The 18,777-nt window shown below is 41.1% G+C and overlaps 1 protein-coding gene across 2 annotated transcripts in view; it reads right to left on the reverse strand.

Annotated features, from left to right (window-relative positions):
* Positions 1-318: 318 nt before the first annotated feature.
* bcl11bb (BCL11 transcription factor B b) overlaps positions 319-18,777 on the reverse strand; it is a 48,615-nt gene continuing 30,156 nt past the window's right edge. For both annotated transcript variants that reach the window (XM_061900916.1, XM_061900917.1), the window contains exon 3: positions 319-5,060. In XM_061900916.1, the coding sequence (XP_061756900.1) occupies positions 2,998-5,060 (2,063 nt within the window). In that variant the 3' untranslated portion in view covers positions 319-2,997. The remainder of the gene's footprint in view (positions 5,061-18,777) is intronic.

Raw genomic sequence — 18,777 nt, forward strand, 5'->3', positions numbered from 1 at the left:
GTCAGTTTTAAACGCCGCTACTTTAATTAAGAGTTGTAGTTGTATTTTTTAAAATTAAAATTAAAATGTGAAGTTGAGTCACTGCATTCTTCATAATTATTTTATGCGTAATTAAATTCATATTTTATTTCCTTTTTTGTGATTATTTCTGGGTTCTTGTTTGAACTTCTGTCATAAAAGGTGCGATTCATTGATGCGGAATGGATCCCTGCTCCTTGTCTGCCCCCCCACCCCCCGTTGCCATGGTAACAATGACAATGCGACGCGGAAGCAATCAACGTGGAATAACAAAAAGAAACAAAGAGAGCAAGGAGCGTCTTCAATCATAGAGCAATTGCAACATTTATTGAAGTGTTGGCTTTCTTGTATTGATTTTTCAACACATTACAAAAATACATATATGCTCCCAAAACAGCAAGTGTGTACTGTTCTGAGATCACGTTTTTTTCCCCCCACAATTATTCACTCGCCCCCGGCCCCACCCGTCTCTTCCCTCCCCATCCCGCCCCAAAATAAAAAAGGGAACAAGGAAAACTATTTTGTACAAAGAGCCAAAGTGAAGCTTGTGAAAAGGTTATTTTTTGTTATGTTTTTTTTTTTTTTCAAATGACAACTGAGTGTCGTCACAAGACCTTCAAGCAACCATGACAACAAAAAAAAACATAAAAAACAAAACAAAAAACAATGTCTATCTTGGAAAAGTGTCCCTGCACATTTAATCTCAGTCCTTTTGTTATTTTTAATCATCCCGTCTTGCCATCCTGTTGAGACAGGAAACTCCCTTTCAAAATAAAACACAAAATGGCTCCGCTCTCTTCAGAAAGCATGGCATGATTGATTTGGATTTCCTTGAGAAAAAAACACCTCCTCCTCCCGCACACATACAGGAAACAATACTTGTACACACCGTAGTATTCTCATGGCCGTCATACTTCCAACGCTGTAAACTTATTGTTTGAATTATTGGTCTCGCTCTGCTTGGCCCAAACCTGAACTGATAAAAACTCAGCCTTTGGAGGCTTTTGTTGGCTCGATAAAGGAAATTGGCCATGGTTGGACAAGACGGTGACAAGGGTGAAACTTTTTCCAAGCTGAAAATGAAAGATGGCGTCTCCTCCGCCTGCTTTCATGTGGCTTCGCCGCGTCTCCCTCCCAGAAGACGATGTGGCCTGTTGATGCGCATTTGGCTACAAGAAAAACACATTTCATATGCTTCCAATTTCATTTGAATGACTCGTCTGCCTGGTCAAGGTTTTTTTCTCACTCGTCTTTATCCATCTTCCTCATTCCAATCTTTCTCTTTCACAAGACTCGAGGTCACGCGGCCAGATGTGCTCAACATTATCATAACTCATGTCCCCTTTTTAGTTCTTAATTTTTTTTGAAGGGTTTTGTCGCATCTTCTGGGAGAAGAGACAGCAGAGAAGTCCACAAATGTCACAGACGCCGAATGGCTTTTTGTCAATTGTCCTCCTGAGAACAACCGTCCACTGCAAAGGACATTTGCTTCTTTTGTCAGAGTTAGACATTTTAGTTACACATTTTGAAAAAAAAATAGCCGTGTTATGAAAAATACAAATGTCCAATTTGTGGTCTATTTCTTTTGTCGAAGACAATTCAGAAAAAAACAGCCCCTTATGCAAAATACAAACGTTAACACCAGTAGAAATTAGATTTTTCTTTTGTCAGAGTTACACATCTCTAAAAATGTGTTTTCCTTGTTATGCCACAGCCACGGACATTTTTTTTTTCTTTTAACTTTTGGCAGACATTTTGGAAATAAAAAAATAACCGCATTTGGTAGATTGTTTTTTTTTTAGTTACACTTTTTTAAAAAAATGAAAAAAATGCCCGCTGATGCAAAAGACAAGCATCAACTGTGGAGGACGCTGGTTCTCAGGAGGCTATGGAGCGAGGGAAGTGGGGTGCCTGAGGTCAAGTTTGGGGTCGGCTCGGAGCATGTGTGAAAAGTGGGCTTCAAAGTGGGACAACGCAATAACACACGTACACACACTCGGTGACGCAAGCAGCTGGTCTTCTTGATTGATTTTCAGAACAGTCGAGGTGGAAAAAGGGGTGGGCTACTTGAGCATATATATTTGAAAAAAACAACAAAAAACAAAGAAAAAGTCAAAACAAACGGAATATATTTACATAAACAGGACTGTTCCCCTCTCACATTAATCACAAGTAGTCTTAAGTTATTCAGCATATTAAATATGGTGGTTCCATCCTACATTTGGAATGTTGCGAGCATCAGCTAATAAACGCTAACTCCATTAAGTGCAACCTTTCTGTTTTACGTCCTGACTGAGGCGAGGACAGCTTTTTTAACTCTTTTTTTTTTTTTCATATATTCACAAGCCTATATTTAAAAAGCACAAATTTTCTCCCCCAAAAAATGAATCACGGGGATAATGTTGGATTTTTCAAACCCATCTTTGTGTTATTGTCAGGCTGACATTCAGTGCTGGAGAGGAGGGGAGGGATTGTAGTCCGCTGCTGCACTTCTTGTAGAAAATAATGACTTTGAAAAGCCAACCGCTTCACACACGTTTACTCTCACACGATAATAAACTTCCTTATAGGACAAAACAAAATTATTATTATTATCATTATCAATAAGGGTGACTTTTTTCCAATTCTTTTTCTTATTTTCATAGAAATGAACAAACTTTTTGAGCACATTTCAAAAACCATATGAAATCCCACAAAGATGTATCTGCACATGCCAAATATCATTACAAAAAAAATCCAATAAATACAGAAATTATTGCACAGTAGAAAGGCTCCATGGAATTCCTAAACTGACCCTTAGACGGCGCTCCGGACAAACGTTTCCCTTTTTCTTTTAATATTCTCAGGCGATGAGGGAAATTTAAAAATCAACATCAATCTGTCTCATTTTTTTATGCAACGATTATCCAGCCATGCCCCTTCTAGAAGTAGTCATAAGGAAGATGTGTGTGCGTGTGTGTGTTTGTGTGCGACTGGCGCTTAGCTTCTGTCCGCTTGCTCCAGTTTGACCTCGCTGGCCATCAAGTGTTCGCCGTGCCACTTCTTCATGTGTTTCTCCAGCGTGCTATAGACGCTGAAGGGCATGTGGCAGATGTCGCAGCGGTACACCTCCTTCCCGAACTGGCCGTGCGTCTTCATGTGGCGCGTCAGCTTGGAGCTCTGCGCGCAGGCGTAGCTGCACAGGTCGCACTTGTAGGGCCGCTCGCCCGTGTGGCTGCGCCGGTGCACCGTAAGATTGCTGCAGTTCTTGAACACCTTCCCACAGTACTCGCACGTGTCGTTGCGCCGATCCTTGGAGCTGGGCGGGCGGCCGGGTCCGGGACCTCGCAGGAGGTGCGGCGTGCTGCTGCCGCTGCGGCCCGACGCACTACCGACCTCCATCAGCTCTCCTGGCGGCGTGGAGAATCTCAGGCTGCCCGTTTCAGATGAGGAGTGCTCTGAGGAGGTAGCGAAAGGGGACTGGCGGGAGTCGGTGAAACCCAAGAAGGGTTCCCGGATGAAGTGGCGCGAAGCGGCGTAGCCGGCCAGGAGCTGGGAGTAGACGTTCTCCGGGGAGATAAGCGGAAGTGCTGGTGGGAGCTCCAGCTGCTCCCTCTCGATCTTGATTCTCTTGTTGTTGTTGGACGGGCTGAGGCTGGTGATGGGAGTGGGTCGCCGCTGGAAGAGCCCCGGAAAGGATTCAGCTTCGGACACGCTGATCCTGCCGTTCATCAGGGGCCGGGTGTCCTGCCCGACCTGCTCCCTGTCTTGTTCCCTCTCGCTCTGCCGCTCTATGTCCGGGTCGCCCCCGTTGGTGCCCTCCCCATTGGGCTGCCTCTCCATGCCTCGCTTGTTTGGGTTCAGTCTGAGATGATTGTCAAGATGGTTGTAGGGGTGCATGATGCCCACCCCGCCACTCTCACCGACTCGCTCCCCAGCCAGGTGCTTCTCCTTGGGAGACTGCCTGGGCCCATTCTCCCTGTTGGGGTTGAATTCCTGGGAGTCCTCGCTTAAGTTGGAATCTGGACGACTTCCGTTCCTCAGCTCCTCTTCCTCTTCTTCTTCTTCCTCCTCCTCTTCTTCTTCTTCCTCCTCCTCCTCGTTGTCCATGCCCACGCCTCTTGCGTCAGCCTCATGGCTCTTGTCCTCACCTTCTCCTCCCTCGCCTCTGTTTCCTGATTCAGGGGAGCCGCCCATGGAGCCGGACTTATTGTGCATGTGTGTCTTCATGTGCCTCTTGAGCTTGCTGGCCTGGGAGCAGGCGTGGTCGCACAGGTGACATTTGTACGGCCTCTCTCCAGTGTGACTGCGGCGGTGCACAATAAGGTTACTCTGGAACTTAAAGATCTTGCCACAGAACTCGCACGACTTGGATTTAGCTGCCACTTGGTTCTGACCTTGCGCGTCAGGGGGGCTCGAAGAACCGTGTCCCGCCTGGGAGGTGGGCGGCTGCGGGGCGTAGGTGAGGAAGGCTGGCGGTTTAGAACCAGGCTGGAAGAGCGTGGGACTGAGCAAGCGGTGCATGGGAGGCACACGGTTGGGCGACAGGGGCGGCGTGGGACCACCGTTGTTGTTGGTGTTGCCGGCTAGCTCCCTTAGACGTCGGGAGAAGTCCATGGACGGGGGCTCCATGGGGGTTAACCGCATCACCCTCTCAAAGGCACTGGGGTGCTGGGAGAGCAGCCCCATCTCCTCCGGGCCCAGTCGCTCCAGTGGGGGTCTGGGAGGAGGCGGAGGGCTGACAAAGGGTGGTGTTGCGGGCAGCCGGGTCTCCATAAAGCCTGGGGGTGGGGGGTGTTCCCTGAGCAAGGGTGCTGCCATGCGGAGGAGGTGGAACGGGTTATTGGCGTCGCCCAGGAAGGTGGGCAGAGGAGAGCGGGGTAGGGCGTCGGCACCGGGCGGGGGCGGCAGGGCCATCCGGGGGGTGAGGGAGCAGTTGGCCGGGTGGTTGTCCAGGTAGATACGGATACCATGAATGTGCTGGGCGTGCTGGAGCAGGAACCAGGCGCTGGTGAAGGTATGCTTGCAGCTGGTGCAGATGTAGCTGGAAGGCTCATTTTTGTCTGGGGGGGATGAAGAAAAGTATTAAGACATTGCGTAAATGCTTAATACATGTTACACTCTTCTGGGAAAACAAGATTTTGAAGCATGCTTGTGGAAATGTTTGTTTCATGCTTTGTTTTGTATTGTCAAGGAGGAATCAAAGAGTCTGGTCTTTATTATGATAGATTGGTTAATTATAAGAAAGATTTTTAATCTTTATCGAGTATATTTGCTTGTCCATCTGTGCATGGCATTCTTCTTGTGCGTGTGTCTGCAGGCTAATGCAGATGGCAAGTATAGTGCCCTAAAGCCACGACACATTATGCTAATTTTTATGTCAGCCTGGCTTTAATATACAGATCCATCTCGTCTTTTTTGCCGTTTCCATATGGAGGCAGGAGGGTCGGGGGGTGGCTGAATCAGGCATGCAAAAAGGCTCACTATGGGTATTAATATAAGAAATGGAAAAGGGTGTGAGATGCAATATTGGAAAAAACACCAACAGTGTAGTCATCGGTTGCACCAAACAAAGAGGAGCGGACGTCGCCGGTTGACAAATGTCTCGTTTAAACGTTGTGACTTCATGAAGCCAAATGAATCAATCAGTCACTGCAACGCAGCCTTTGTTGGGATTGATCTAATACAATGCAGACAAAGACACTCCTAAAGGCATCTGCATCCACTTATTTGTCATTGCCGGCTACCTGAAGGAGGCCGCCGGCGTGTGATCTCCCTTTCGTACTAAAAGTCTCCCATGCAGCGCACCTCCAGAGGATACGGCAGCTGATCCCGGATCAGTGTCTGCTAAAGGAAGCTAATTTAGCGCTCTGATTGGTTGAGCTCTCCCCCGGGCTTGGATGTTAGAAGTTGGGGGAGGAGGGGGGCAGGTCAAAAAAGGCTAATGAGAAGCTCATTTACTGATTCTGTCACTTTTTCTCTGCTATTAGCGCTGATCTGTTGCACTGTTTTGGCTGGATGGGACACGACCTGACTGCTGCTGCTACTAGTGTGTGTGTGTGTGTGTGTGTGTGTGTGTGTGTGTGTGTGTGTGTGTGTGTGTGTGTGTGTGTGTGTGTGTGTGTGTGTGTGTGTGTGTGTGTGTGTGTGTGTGCGCGGCAAGTGGCGGGCTGCCTGCCTGTGTTTAGTTTGGCTTGGCTTCACACGGCCGTTTGGCAGCACGGGGCTGGACAGCTTAGCAGCTTTGGACGGGGAGACGAGAGATGGTAGAAGGGAGCTGAGGACGAGGGGGTGGGCTTGACGAAGATGTGTACGCACAAACACACACACACACACACACACTTGTATCAGCTGATCACCAAGCAAAGATCAATAACAAATCAGGATTGTAGCAAGAGACTACTTGTTCTATCTTCGTTTTTTTTTTTTGTTTTTTTTTTACATTCCATCCAGCAGTCAGCCCAATAATCACCCCCCCTGTCCCCCAACCAGTCTTTCCCTCCACTCTCCCCTCCCGAGCAACCACAACTGCAACGCATTTGCATCTTGTCATAACTTAGCCCGCCGCGCCACATGCTGTTAAGGGAGGCGTGTCGGCTAATAGAGTGACAGCTGATGGCTACTGCCTAATGACCACCAAAGACACATTTCATCAACTTCTCAAACAAGCAAGCGGAGGGAGCTCAATGAGGGGGAAGGAGAAGAGACAGAACCAATATTTAAACAAATCTGAAAATGTATAGCTCTATAAAACACTACAAACATTTTGTTACATTATGACATGGTTTTTTTTTAAAACTTTTTGTGCCTTTTTTTGAATAGATTACATCACTTCCTCTGTAGATAGGAAGCAGGAAGTGCCAAACTTAGAATATTTTGACCCTCTTTTGTAGCTTATGAAAATCAAAGAAAACCATAAAAAAATTGAGTTTTTAATCAGTTAACATTATTTATTTGCATTTAGTAAAAGTTCTAAGGGAAACAAAAAAACAGTTAAAATATGCAACATTTTAGTCAGCTAACTGCTTATGCTTACTAAAAAACACCAACAACAATGTATTACTCTTTGATGTCAGGGGATGTAAAACAATAACAGTGCAATACTTTTTCAAAACATGGTCACTACTGCCTAGTTTCTCTTCTTTTATTCTTATTTTACCGTTATATTTTTATTATCATTGCTGCTTTTTATTTTCATTCTTGTTGTAATATTTTTCTATTTTGTTTCCATTTATATCCCCATTATTTACATTTTACTTTTTAAATTCAATCTCTATTCTGTACACTGCTGCTGGAATTTTAATTTTCCTGAGGGAACTCTCCTGAAGGACTCTATCCATCTATCCATCTATCTATCTATCTATCTATCTATCTATCTATCTATCTATCTATCTATCTATCTATCCATCTATCTATCTATCCGTCCATCAACTCACAGGCAACATTAATGCATTCTTAAAATATATTCTTCTTTTGGGGAAAGGGGCGTCAAGATTGCACCACTTTTTGTATATACAGGAAGTAAGAATTGTCAAACAAGTTATAATATTTGGACCATCTTTAAGAAACCCCCCAAAATAGTTTTCAATCAGTAAAAGCAATATTTATTGGTGAAGCTGTTGGATTTAGTCACACCAAATGCAATGTATATTCTAACAGGTTTCATGTACTGTTGCCATTTTGGGGGAAGCTGGGGCATCTAGATTGAACCACTTCCTGTATAGAAAGGAATTGGAATTTGTTGTTGTTTATGTTTGTGCCAAACAAGTTATAATATTTTGACCCTCTCATCTAGGTTTGAAAAAAGCTAAGAAACACGTAAAACTGTTCAATCAAAAGAATTATTTTTTCTTGATTAAGTTGTTGAATTTTGTGAAGCTTCTTAGTTAAAAGAAAAGTACAAACTTTTAATCAGCTAACACTGCTAAACAACGTTTACCTCACAGGCAACTTTAAACAATTTAAAAATATATTTTAACAGGTTTCATGAAGTGTTGTCTCTTTTGGATGTCCAGATTTACCCCACTTCCTGTACAGACAGGAAGTAAGTGAACCAGCCATGTGCACCATGCAGCCATTTTGTAGCAATATACTGTAATATACTGTTTGTGTCGTATTATTGTTGTACTTATAAAGAAAATGAAGAACTTCTAGCGTCCACAGATATGGTTCACCTGCACCATTGTAAGTAAATTTCCATCGTGTATTTGTGAGTATAAGGGGCTTTGATCGCATTTTATCTTAAATTTACTTGGTTTTTGAGTTGATATTTCTTTTCATGGAGCTTGAGGACTGTACAGCCTCGCATACATTTGCAAGCGCTTTAGTGTACTCATTTAGAAAACAACTATACCTTATAGGAAAAATATATTAGTTTACACTGTCAGACAGGTGTTGTTGTTAATGATAGGTTTGTTTGTATTATCGCAAATATTCTGTTTTACTCGAGAAGCTAAAGGAAATATCACATAACAGGCGTGCTATTTTTGTCATATTTGTTACAGCTCTTGTGCTGGGCTTCATTTAATTGTGCAAGCATACCTAATCAAGTGTCTGGTAAACACATACAACACACACAATTTTAGGATAAAGGTATCTTAAATTGTGCTAATTAGCAAATTAAGCTAGTACTGTTTTTGTGGCAATTACAAGCTAATTGTCAGCATTTCTGACCCCCATATGTATTGATCAGAGTCTGTTACTACAATTGGCTGTCATTTATCAAAAATGTGCATTGTATGATTACAAGGACTTTCTTCACGCTGCAGGCCGAAGTGGACCAAATCAGATTTATTTTTTAATCAGATTTTTCTAGGTGACTGTTTAGTTTGCAAGTAAAATGTGATTTTATCAGACTCCAGTAGAACCGCGCACAGGGTCCATTGTGGCCCCAATGAGGCCTGGACGTCATTTGCATGTGCAGTTCAATATAGTGAAAACAAAGGAAGTTGGTCAGATTTCGTAAATGATTAAGGAAGTAAGCTACTACATGAGAAAACCCAGACGCCACAGATCAGCATGTAAGTGGGTTTGTGCTGTGGCTGTTTTGTAGACAAAATATGCAGATGATGGAAAATAACTGAAGGAGGAGGAAGAGGAGAATTGCCAATTGCATTCTTGCTCACACGAGTAACATAGTTTGATCAAGGATGATGTAAAAGTAGCAAACAGGTCGCATTGCCGTTTAGACTGCTGTCACATTTGAAAATATCTGATTCCAAATAAATTCGGACTACCTCCTGATAAGGCCCAAAAATATGATGCAAAAATATAATATTTGAAAAACTCTAGAACGTTTATACCAGTGGTCCCCAAACTACTTCCCTAGCGTCCATAATCTGTTTAAAAAAATAAATTATTATTTTTTTTCTTTTTCGTAATCGTTATTTTTTTTAAATCTGTCATTTCTAATGCATTTCTCAGGGTCTCCTTGCCACTCAGGCAAATCATATTGTCTAAAAATGCATTTTCCCATCAATAACGTGACATCGAGCTTGCGCCGCAGTGTCAGGGGAGCTCTTTCAGTCAATTAGTGCGCGAGGAATATATATATATATACATATATATATATTAGGGGTGTAATGGTACGTGTGTTTGTATTGAACCGTTTCGGTTCGGCACACGGGCGTAACGAACAAGTTTGTAAGCAAAAGTCTTCACAAGCTGCTCTGCTTTCTGCCTCTGTCTCAGCAGCAAGCATTGTACCACCCACACAACCATCTGATTGGTTACATACAAAGCCAATCAGCAGTGCATATTCAGAGTCATGTATCAGCCAATCAGCAGTGCGTATTCAGAGCGCATGGAGTCAATGCTTCATGCTGTCCCCAGCGTACTCTCCCCAAATTATAAAAAACACCTCCCAGTCACAACTATTACAAACATCACTATGAGCCCGTTGACCTTCTAGAAACTTAAAGTGCAGCTCAGCTCGCTCACAGTTCTGGCTTGAGGTGAAGGCTAATTAGCTGTTAGCGTAACGTTAGCTCATTTTGCTGATTGCGTGTGTGCGTGCGTGTGTGTGTGCGTGTGTGTGTGTGTTAGGGGCAACAAAGCCCTGTCTGTCTTGTTATTTCACTTGAACTTCATGGTGTTCAGGGATGAATAGTATCTCCTATTGCTATTGTACTACTTTTTCATCTATAGTTACATTAATCATTACTAATGTAGCAGCCTAGTTTTGAATGGCAGGGTCCCTGCTATCACATGTTAATAAAAATATAACATTTACATAATGAAAGTCAACTACAGGCTTCCCAAATGCTGTAATAAATTAAACATGATGAGTTGACTTGAAACTGTTTAATGTTGCACTTTTTATATATAGAAGAAATGTTTTTTCATTTTATTTAATCAAAGCAACAATTTGAGGCAGTTTAATGTGGATTAACATGGGCAGGATTATTATAGTGTTCCCAATGTTAAAAGGATAAAGTCATTGTTTACAAATTTGGTAAATAATCCAAAAAATTATATTCTGTTGTTTTCTTACTGTACCGAAAATGAACCGAACCGTGACCTCTAAACCGAGGTACATAGTTTGGACACACCTTCTCATTTCAATGAGTTTTCTTTATTTTCATTACTGGTTAGATTTCAGATTGTCACTGAAGGCATCAAAACTATGACATCTGTGAAGGGAAACCCTGTTAGATGACTACCTCTTGAAGTTCCTCAAGAGAATGGTAAGTACATAACTCCACAAGTGTTCATTCATAGTTTTGATACCTTCAGTGACAATCTACAATTTAAATAGTCATGAAAATAAAGAAAACCCATTGAATGAGAAGGTGGGTCCACACTTTTGGCCTGTACTATATATATATATATATATATATATATATATATATATGTGTGTATATACTGTGACATTATTGTTCTTTTTTTGAAATTTTTATAAATGTATAATGATAATGTCAATGAGGGATTTTTAATCACTGCTATGCTGAAATTATAACTAATATTGATACTGTTGTTGATAATATTCATTTTTGTTTCACTACTTTTGGTTTGTTTTGTGTCGTGTTTGTGTCTCCTCTCAATTACTCTGTTTATTGCAGTTCTGAGTGTTGCTGGGTCAGGTTTGGTTTTGGAATTGGATTGCATTGTTATGGTATTGCTGTGTAGTGGTTTGTTGGATTGATAAAAAAATAAAATAAAGAAAATTAATTTTTTTTTTTAAATATATATTTTTTTTAATTGTTTTTTTTAAAAATGAGAATAGATTCTGAATCGCACAATGTGAGAATCGCGATTCGTATTCGAATCGATTTTTTCCTACACCCCTAATATATATATATATATATATATATATATATATATATATATATATATATATATATATATGTATATATATATATATGTATATATATATATATATATATATATATATATATATATATATATATATATATATATATATATATATATATATATATATATATTGTGTATATATATATACAGCCCGGCCAATTTTATTTAACCCAATGTGTCCCCCGAGTCAAAATGTTTGGGGACCCCTGTTTGGACTGACAAAAAAAATATCCGATCTGTGTCACTTGAGAGCAAAAAAATCTGATTTGGTGTCCAGTGTAAACAAGGCCAAAGAGATAGGATGTGTTTACATAAACAACCAAGATGGCGGCGGTGATTGTTTTCACCTAGAGGCTTTTACATTAGCAGCTATTGGCGTTTCTGGCATTCGGCGCTCCAGTCTGTGGAGCCCGGTTGTGTCCAGGTGCACTCATGCCAGCGTTCCCGACAAAACAAGAACACAATGGAGACCCGAGAGCCCGCTTGGGAGAGCACCACTTGGTTGTGTGCATCAAAACAAGAGCGACTGGCCAGGAGCCCTGGAGGAAGTTATTAAAACGTTGGCACAGGCACGCAGCGCAGCCGAGGTGGGCTGCTAATAATGCTCTCCCTCTCTTCTTTTCATACTTAAACCGCCCGGGCAATTAAAGGCGTCTTCGTGGACTGAGAGATCTGAGCTTTACATCACATTTTATTCCTTCCAGATTGCCTTTTATAGCCTTTATTTTGCCTTAAAAAGTACAAACAAAATGCCAGCCAATGAAGAAAGGGAGCCGCCGAATCATTTGCTCGCATATGGCCAACGTCGAAAAATCGGTGCGAGACCGTCAAGAAGAGTTAAGGGGGGTTGGGGTGTGGTGCGCGAGCGAGGTAGACAGCGGACATATGGCGCAGACATGTGGATTTGTGTTTAATTTAGGAATTCACATATGCCGTTGCTCCCGCCTGGTTTGACTGTAAAGCTTGAGCTCCCGCCATAAACGCCTGTATCGCAACCCTTCTTTATTTTAGAGATAAAGTGAGCCAAAAAAAGGCCCCAAAAACACAGTAGTCATTTAAAACTGAGCTGTCGAAGGTTATTAGTGTGAGTTGTGGATCATTAAAGTTTGTCTAAGTCTATGTCAGGCTGAAATAGTACCGAATGGAATTTCAAGATCTAGTCCAGCAAACACAACTGGATTAGAAATTGATGACAATCTGGTCATGTGAACAAAACACATGGAAAATGTACAGCTTGGTTAATGAATGTATGATGAGTCATTGCTAATCAAGCTGGCAGGTTCCCAATAGCAAGCTTGTTTAAGCATCAAACGACATAATTGGTATTACATATGTCGTATGCTTAAGAGGCTAAAAGGTAACGTATTGCAGTTTCGTAGATAAGCTTGATGAACCATCCACACATTGGACTAAAAGTTGATTAAAAAGCAAAATGAAAATGTGCCAAAGGAGACAAAGGGCCTCCTAGCGTGTATTATTTAGTTGTATTGTTTTCTCAGTGTGTGTGTATACTCGGTCACAAAGCTTACAAAAAAACATGATGACGACTTGAATAGTATAGATCAGGGATCACCATCGCGGTGCCCGCGGGAACCAGGTAGCCCGTAAGGACCAGATGAATAGCCCGCTGGCCTGTTCTGAAAATAGCTCAAATAGCAGCACTTACCTCTATTTTTTTTATTTTATTTATTTACTAGCAAGCTGGTCTCGCTTTGCTCAACAGTTTTAATTCTAAGAGAGACAAAACTCAAATAGAATTTGAAAATCCAAGAAAATATTTTAAAGACTTAGTATTCAGTTGTTTAAATAAATTCATTTATTTTTTTACTTTGCTTCTTCCAACCTTCAGAAAGACAATTTTAGAGAAAAAATACAACCTTAAAAATGATTTTAGGATTTTCGAACACATATACTGTACCTTTTTACCTTTTAAATTCCTTCCTCTTCTTTCCTGACAATTTAAATCAATGTTCAAGTATTTTATTTTTTTTTGTAAAGAATAATAATTAAATTTTAATTTAATTCTTCATTTTAGCTTCTGTTTTTTCGACGAAGATTATTTGTGAAATATTTATTCAAACTTATTATGATTAAAATTCAAATAAATTATTCTGGCAAATCTAGAAAATCTTTAGAATCAAATTTAAATCTTATTTCAAAGTCTTTTGAATTTATTTTAAAATTTTTGTTCTGGAAAATCTAGAAGAAATAATGATTTGTCTTTGTTAGAAATGTAGCTTGGTCCAATTTGTTATATATTCTAACAAAGTGCAGGTTGGATTTTAACCTATTTAAAACATGTCATCAGAATTCTAAAATGAGTCTTAATCAGGAAAAATTACTAATGATGTTCAATAAATTCTTTTTTTTTTCGGCGTGGCGTAGTGGTAAAGTGGCCGTGCGCAACCCAAGGGTCCCTGGTTCAATCCCCACCTAGTACCATCTTCGTCAGGTCTGTTGTGTCCTGAGCAAGACACTTCACCCTTGCTCCTGATGGGTGCTGGTTAGCGCCTTGTATGGCAGCACCCTCCATCAGTGTGTGAATGTGTGTGTGAATGGGTAAATGTGGAAGTAGTGTCAAAGCGCTTTGAGTACCTTGAAGGTAGTAAAGCGCTATACAAGTACAACCCATTTATCATTTATTTATTTATTTTTTTTCAAAAAGAATCGAATTAGCTAGTTTTTCTTTTCATTTTTTTCAGTTGAATTTTGATTTTCAAAGAGTCGAAATTGAAGATAATCTATGTTTCAAAATTGAATTTCCTTTTTTTCCCTGTTTTCTCCTCTTTTAAACCCTTCAATTAAGCGGTTTTTTTTCATCATTTATTCTCTACAAAAAACCCTCCGTAAAAGGAAATAAAATGTACGGCGGAATGACAGACAGAAATACCCATTTTATTATATATATATATATATATATATAGATTTATTTATTAAAGGTAAATTGAGCAAATTGGCTATTTCTGGCAATGTATTTAAGTGTGTATCAAACTGGTAGCCCTTCGCATTAATCAGTACCCAAGAAGTAGCTCTTGGTTTCAAAAAGATTGGTGACCTCTGGTATAGATGTTGTCAAAAGCTGTTTTTTTCCAAAGTTCACCAGTAAAAACAATTAAATATGCAAATATTACATCTCTTGGCAATGACAAGCATACTGAAAAAATACATAAAATGATGTGATGTGCGTTTAGAGTTGTCCAACTATTAGCTTTTAATCAGTAAAAAATTCTGGTTAATTCTTAATAACAATGACAAATTAATCCGCATGAATTAGGACACACATTAAATTAAAAAGGCATTATAAATCCAAACAAATGAAAGGTTTGATCAATTCTTAGCGTCCTCTAATCAATGTCTTGAGTCTTGTGCACGTCATCATTCCTGGGGAGGGATGCAGGTTGGCTGCACTGTCCCCGACATTCCATCAAGGGCGACGCAGCAACAGATTTACACTCGGAACAAAGCCCCCGCAGGCGAGGCCACTGGGACGCAAACCTGTCCCCGCCAGCCCCTCCTTTCTTTCAGCCTTCCCCCGTGCGCACTCACACGCACGCCAACACACACATGCACACACACTAGGGAGTACGCGATGTGCACCTGTCAGGGGTTAGCTGACACCTCTCCTGCTGGCAAAGCAGCTCCTCATTAGCATGGCTGTGATCTAGAGGTCCCCGGGGGTCCCAACCTCCACACCTCACCCCCGTGCCCACCTCTACACCTTTCCTCCTCCCCTCGCTGCCCCTCCCTCTTCTTCCTCCTGGGTCTCCCACTCCGCTCTGATGGCTTGTTTGTCATGAAGGCGGCTAATCAAGGGGGCCACGGGGGCCGTGCGGATCAACCGGGGATGGCGAGCCGGGGCGATAAGCCACCGCCTTGGCATGGGCTCGGCTGACTGGCTGGCTGTCACGTGCACTGCATGCTGGGAAAGAGTAGGGGGGATGGAGCGAGACTGCGGAGGGTGGCAGTAGCTGGCAGGGGGTGAGGCTCTCACACAGTGTGGCTGGCTCCATGCTAACTGGAACCAGCTTCAGCCTGCTAACCATATACATCTGTGTGTGTGTGTGTGTGTGTGTGTGTGTGTGTGTGTGTGTGTGTGTGTGTGTGTGTGTGTGTGTGTGTGTGTGTGTGTGTGTGTGTGTGTGTGTGTGAGTGTGTGTGTGTGTGTGTGTGTGTGTGTGTGTGTGTGTGTGTGTGTGTGTGTGTGTGTGTGTGTGTGTGTGTGTGTGTGGCCAATACGAGCGGCTAAAATGTCTGACAGCACAAAAAGAGGATTTAAAGTACCAGCGCTTTGTGTTGTGTTTGGTTACAAAAAACATCGCTAAGCTACTTTCTCATCCAAACGAAAATATCAGCTTAAAATTTGCTCCAACCAAAACAAGGAAGTGAATGTTGACGTCCCAGCATGGCTGTGATCAAATTCTATTCATAGACTTTTAATTACTGACGGTCTTTTGTTGACCCAAACGACGTAATGACGTGACGTCCTGAGGCAATGGAACGGATTTCACTACCGATGCAGGTTCGCTACCTCAACGGGCTGCGGTAGATAATGAAAAGTGGAAGTAAACAGAAAGAAAGTATGGTGCCACCACAGTTTTACACTTTTTGCAGCAATCAGTTTTCTTCAATACATGTTTGCCAGAATTGGTTCTCGGTTTTCGTATGCCACGAGTATAGTATGGTCAAACATTGCGCGTAACAAACCAGTTTGCCCGCATAGCATTCCGTTAATTTGTGTGCCCAAACAAAGACGGGTGACTCAGTCTCCGCATTATTTTATTTGAATATGATCGCAAATACGCCAAAGAAAGTTGCGAGTGCCAGATCTTTGATAAAGAAAGTGAGAAACACTATTGAATTAAAAAAAAAACAGTACGAAGGTCTTTGAGGTTCTCATTTTCCCTCCTGACTCTATGGCCATCATTGTCTTCGCCAACAAGAGTCTTTAGTTTTGTTAAATGATGATTTATACGTTTATTTGGACACATAACACAATGAGGTGGCAGACTACCATATGGGGGGGCTTTGCCAATTAAGTTTATATCGAGCTTGAATTACTCCTGCCGACAGACCCAATTTAACAGACATGGCAGCAAAAGACATTGGTGTTGGTTCACAGCACACGTACAGTATATACCGCAGTCACAGTGAGTGGAACAGGGGGCTGTCAAACTAGACCAGGGGTCGGCAACCCAAAATGTTAAAAGAGCCATATCGGACCAAAAATACAAAAATAAATCTGTCTGGAGCCGCAAAAAATTAAAAGCCATATTACATACAGATAGTGTGTCATGAGATATAAATTGAATTATGAGGACTTAAAGAAAACTAAATGAGCTCAAATATACCAACAAATGAGGGATAATAATGCAATATGTACATACAGCTAGCCTAAATAGCATGTTAGCATCGATTAGCTTGCAGTCATGCAGTGACCAAATATGTCTGATTAGCACTCCACACAAGTCAATAACATCGACAAAACTCACCTTTGTGCATACATGCGCAACGTTATAAGTTTGGTGGACAAAATGAGACAGAAAAAGAAGTGGCATAAAAAACGTCCTAGAAAGTCGGAGAAAGTTATGCATGTAAACAAACTAGGGTGAGTTCAAGGACTGCCAAAATTAGTAGGACAAAACGCCGCTCGCCAAATACTCGAATCAGTGAAGCATGTTTAATATAACAGTGCGCTTTATAGCAATTAGGGGGGTTTGTGTCATGTTTGTCCTCCTATAGAAACCAAATTAAAACAAAAAATATGTTTTTTCGCCTCATTTCCATTTTTCATATATTTTTGAAAAAGCTCCAGAGAGCCATTAGGGCGGGGCTAAAGAGCCGCATGCGGCTCTGGAGCCGCGGGTTGCCGACCCCTGAACTAGACTGATGTCTACCCAAAACTGGATTTGAGGCGGTTGTTTTGTATAGATCTTGACCATGTATGGCACGTTATTTATGGTCCAGTTTATGTGTGACTTTGACAGCTGTATTCTTAATCTGTGTGTTGTCTATTTGTGGCTTCAAAGACTTCGAGCGTCTTCAGTATTTGCTCTATCCTTAGCAAATATTATATTTTATGCTTGAGAGCACTATTCTTATGGCTTCCTATTGTTTACGTAAGACAAGAACGCATGTTTTTCTTTTTTCAATGCATTTTAATTTGCAAGTAAAGTGTGGCTAACGATGCGTAATAAGTAAAATGAATAATCTATTGCACTCATAAAGCCTTTTAAAATACATCCAAAAATCACCAAAAAAACTTAATTAACATGTCATGACCTGCATATTAACCATGTATCAGTGATATTGATATTTTAAGCGCTAACGTTAAGGAACAACTTTTAACAGCCCCATGATCACAGAGAGGTAACTACGGTAACTTATGCAGCTTTTGACACACTGAGTTGGTAAAAGTTCATTTTATATTATAAATAATGTCTATTATTTGTATTGTAGAAGGTGGTGAACATAAACCATGAAGTTGGTCAACTTTGATATTCGACTTAGACCCGCAGATTGCAAGACAGACACAAAAAGACGCCTGTTTGCGTCACCTTTGTTTTGGTTTACCTGCATTAGGATTATGTTTACTATATTTTCCGGACTACAGGGTGCAACAATATATAGGCCGCACCCACTAAATTTTAAAGAAAAAAAATGTTTCCATTTATGCTGCACTGGACTATAAGCCGCAGATAAATATGTTGCAAAAATAGTTATTTACGCAGAAACATTTGTTTATTTACATACCTTAATTGTTTCCAAACGTTTCCTGTAGATGGCAGTAAAAAGGCTGATCAAACAAAACAGAAGACATCGTCATGGACCCATGAGCTGCGGAAGCGAGCACTCCCATCAGCTAAACAGACTCAAGTCTTCGGTGAACTTGTGGCGAATTTACTGAGGTATTTGTGAAACTGAAACAATACAAAAGGAATGGCGTTGTAAGTTATTAATACTAACACGGGCACTTGTGAACGTATTAGCAAACGGCGCTAGCTTCATTACATTACGACAGCACGTACAAATGCGCATAAAAACACTCCTCCAGACATCAGGCATGGGACGGTTTAGTAAGTATCAAGTTTTAGTTACGTATATTTGTAAAACTTACAAATGTTGCTTGCAGTGATGAATGAACAATCCATACGAATAGAAAGGCTGTGGACGACTAGAAAATGGAGCGGCACTTTTACTTCCGGTTGAAATCACAGTCTGAGTGAGCGAACACGTACGAAAGATGGCGCCATAGCAATAACAATAACACATCTTTTCTGTGTCTCTACTTGTTTTTAAAAAATATTTATTTTAATTATGACTGTCATCGAATAAAAAATATGTAAATTAGCCGCACCGTTTTATAAGCTGCAGGGTTTAAAGCATAGGAAAAAAGTAGCGGCTTATAATGCGGAATTTACTGTAATTCTTCATCTAAGTGGGAATATATAAACATCCCATCAGTAGACA

Source organism: Nerophis ophidion, linkage group LG05, assembly GCF_033978795.1.
Source record: "Nerophis ophidion isolate RoL-2023_Sa linkage group LG05, RoL_Noph_v1.0, whole genome shotgun sequence".
Lineage (NCBI taxonomy): Eukaryota > Metazoa > Chordata > Actinopteri > Syngnathiformes > Syngnathidae > Nerophis > Nerophis ophidion.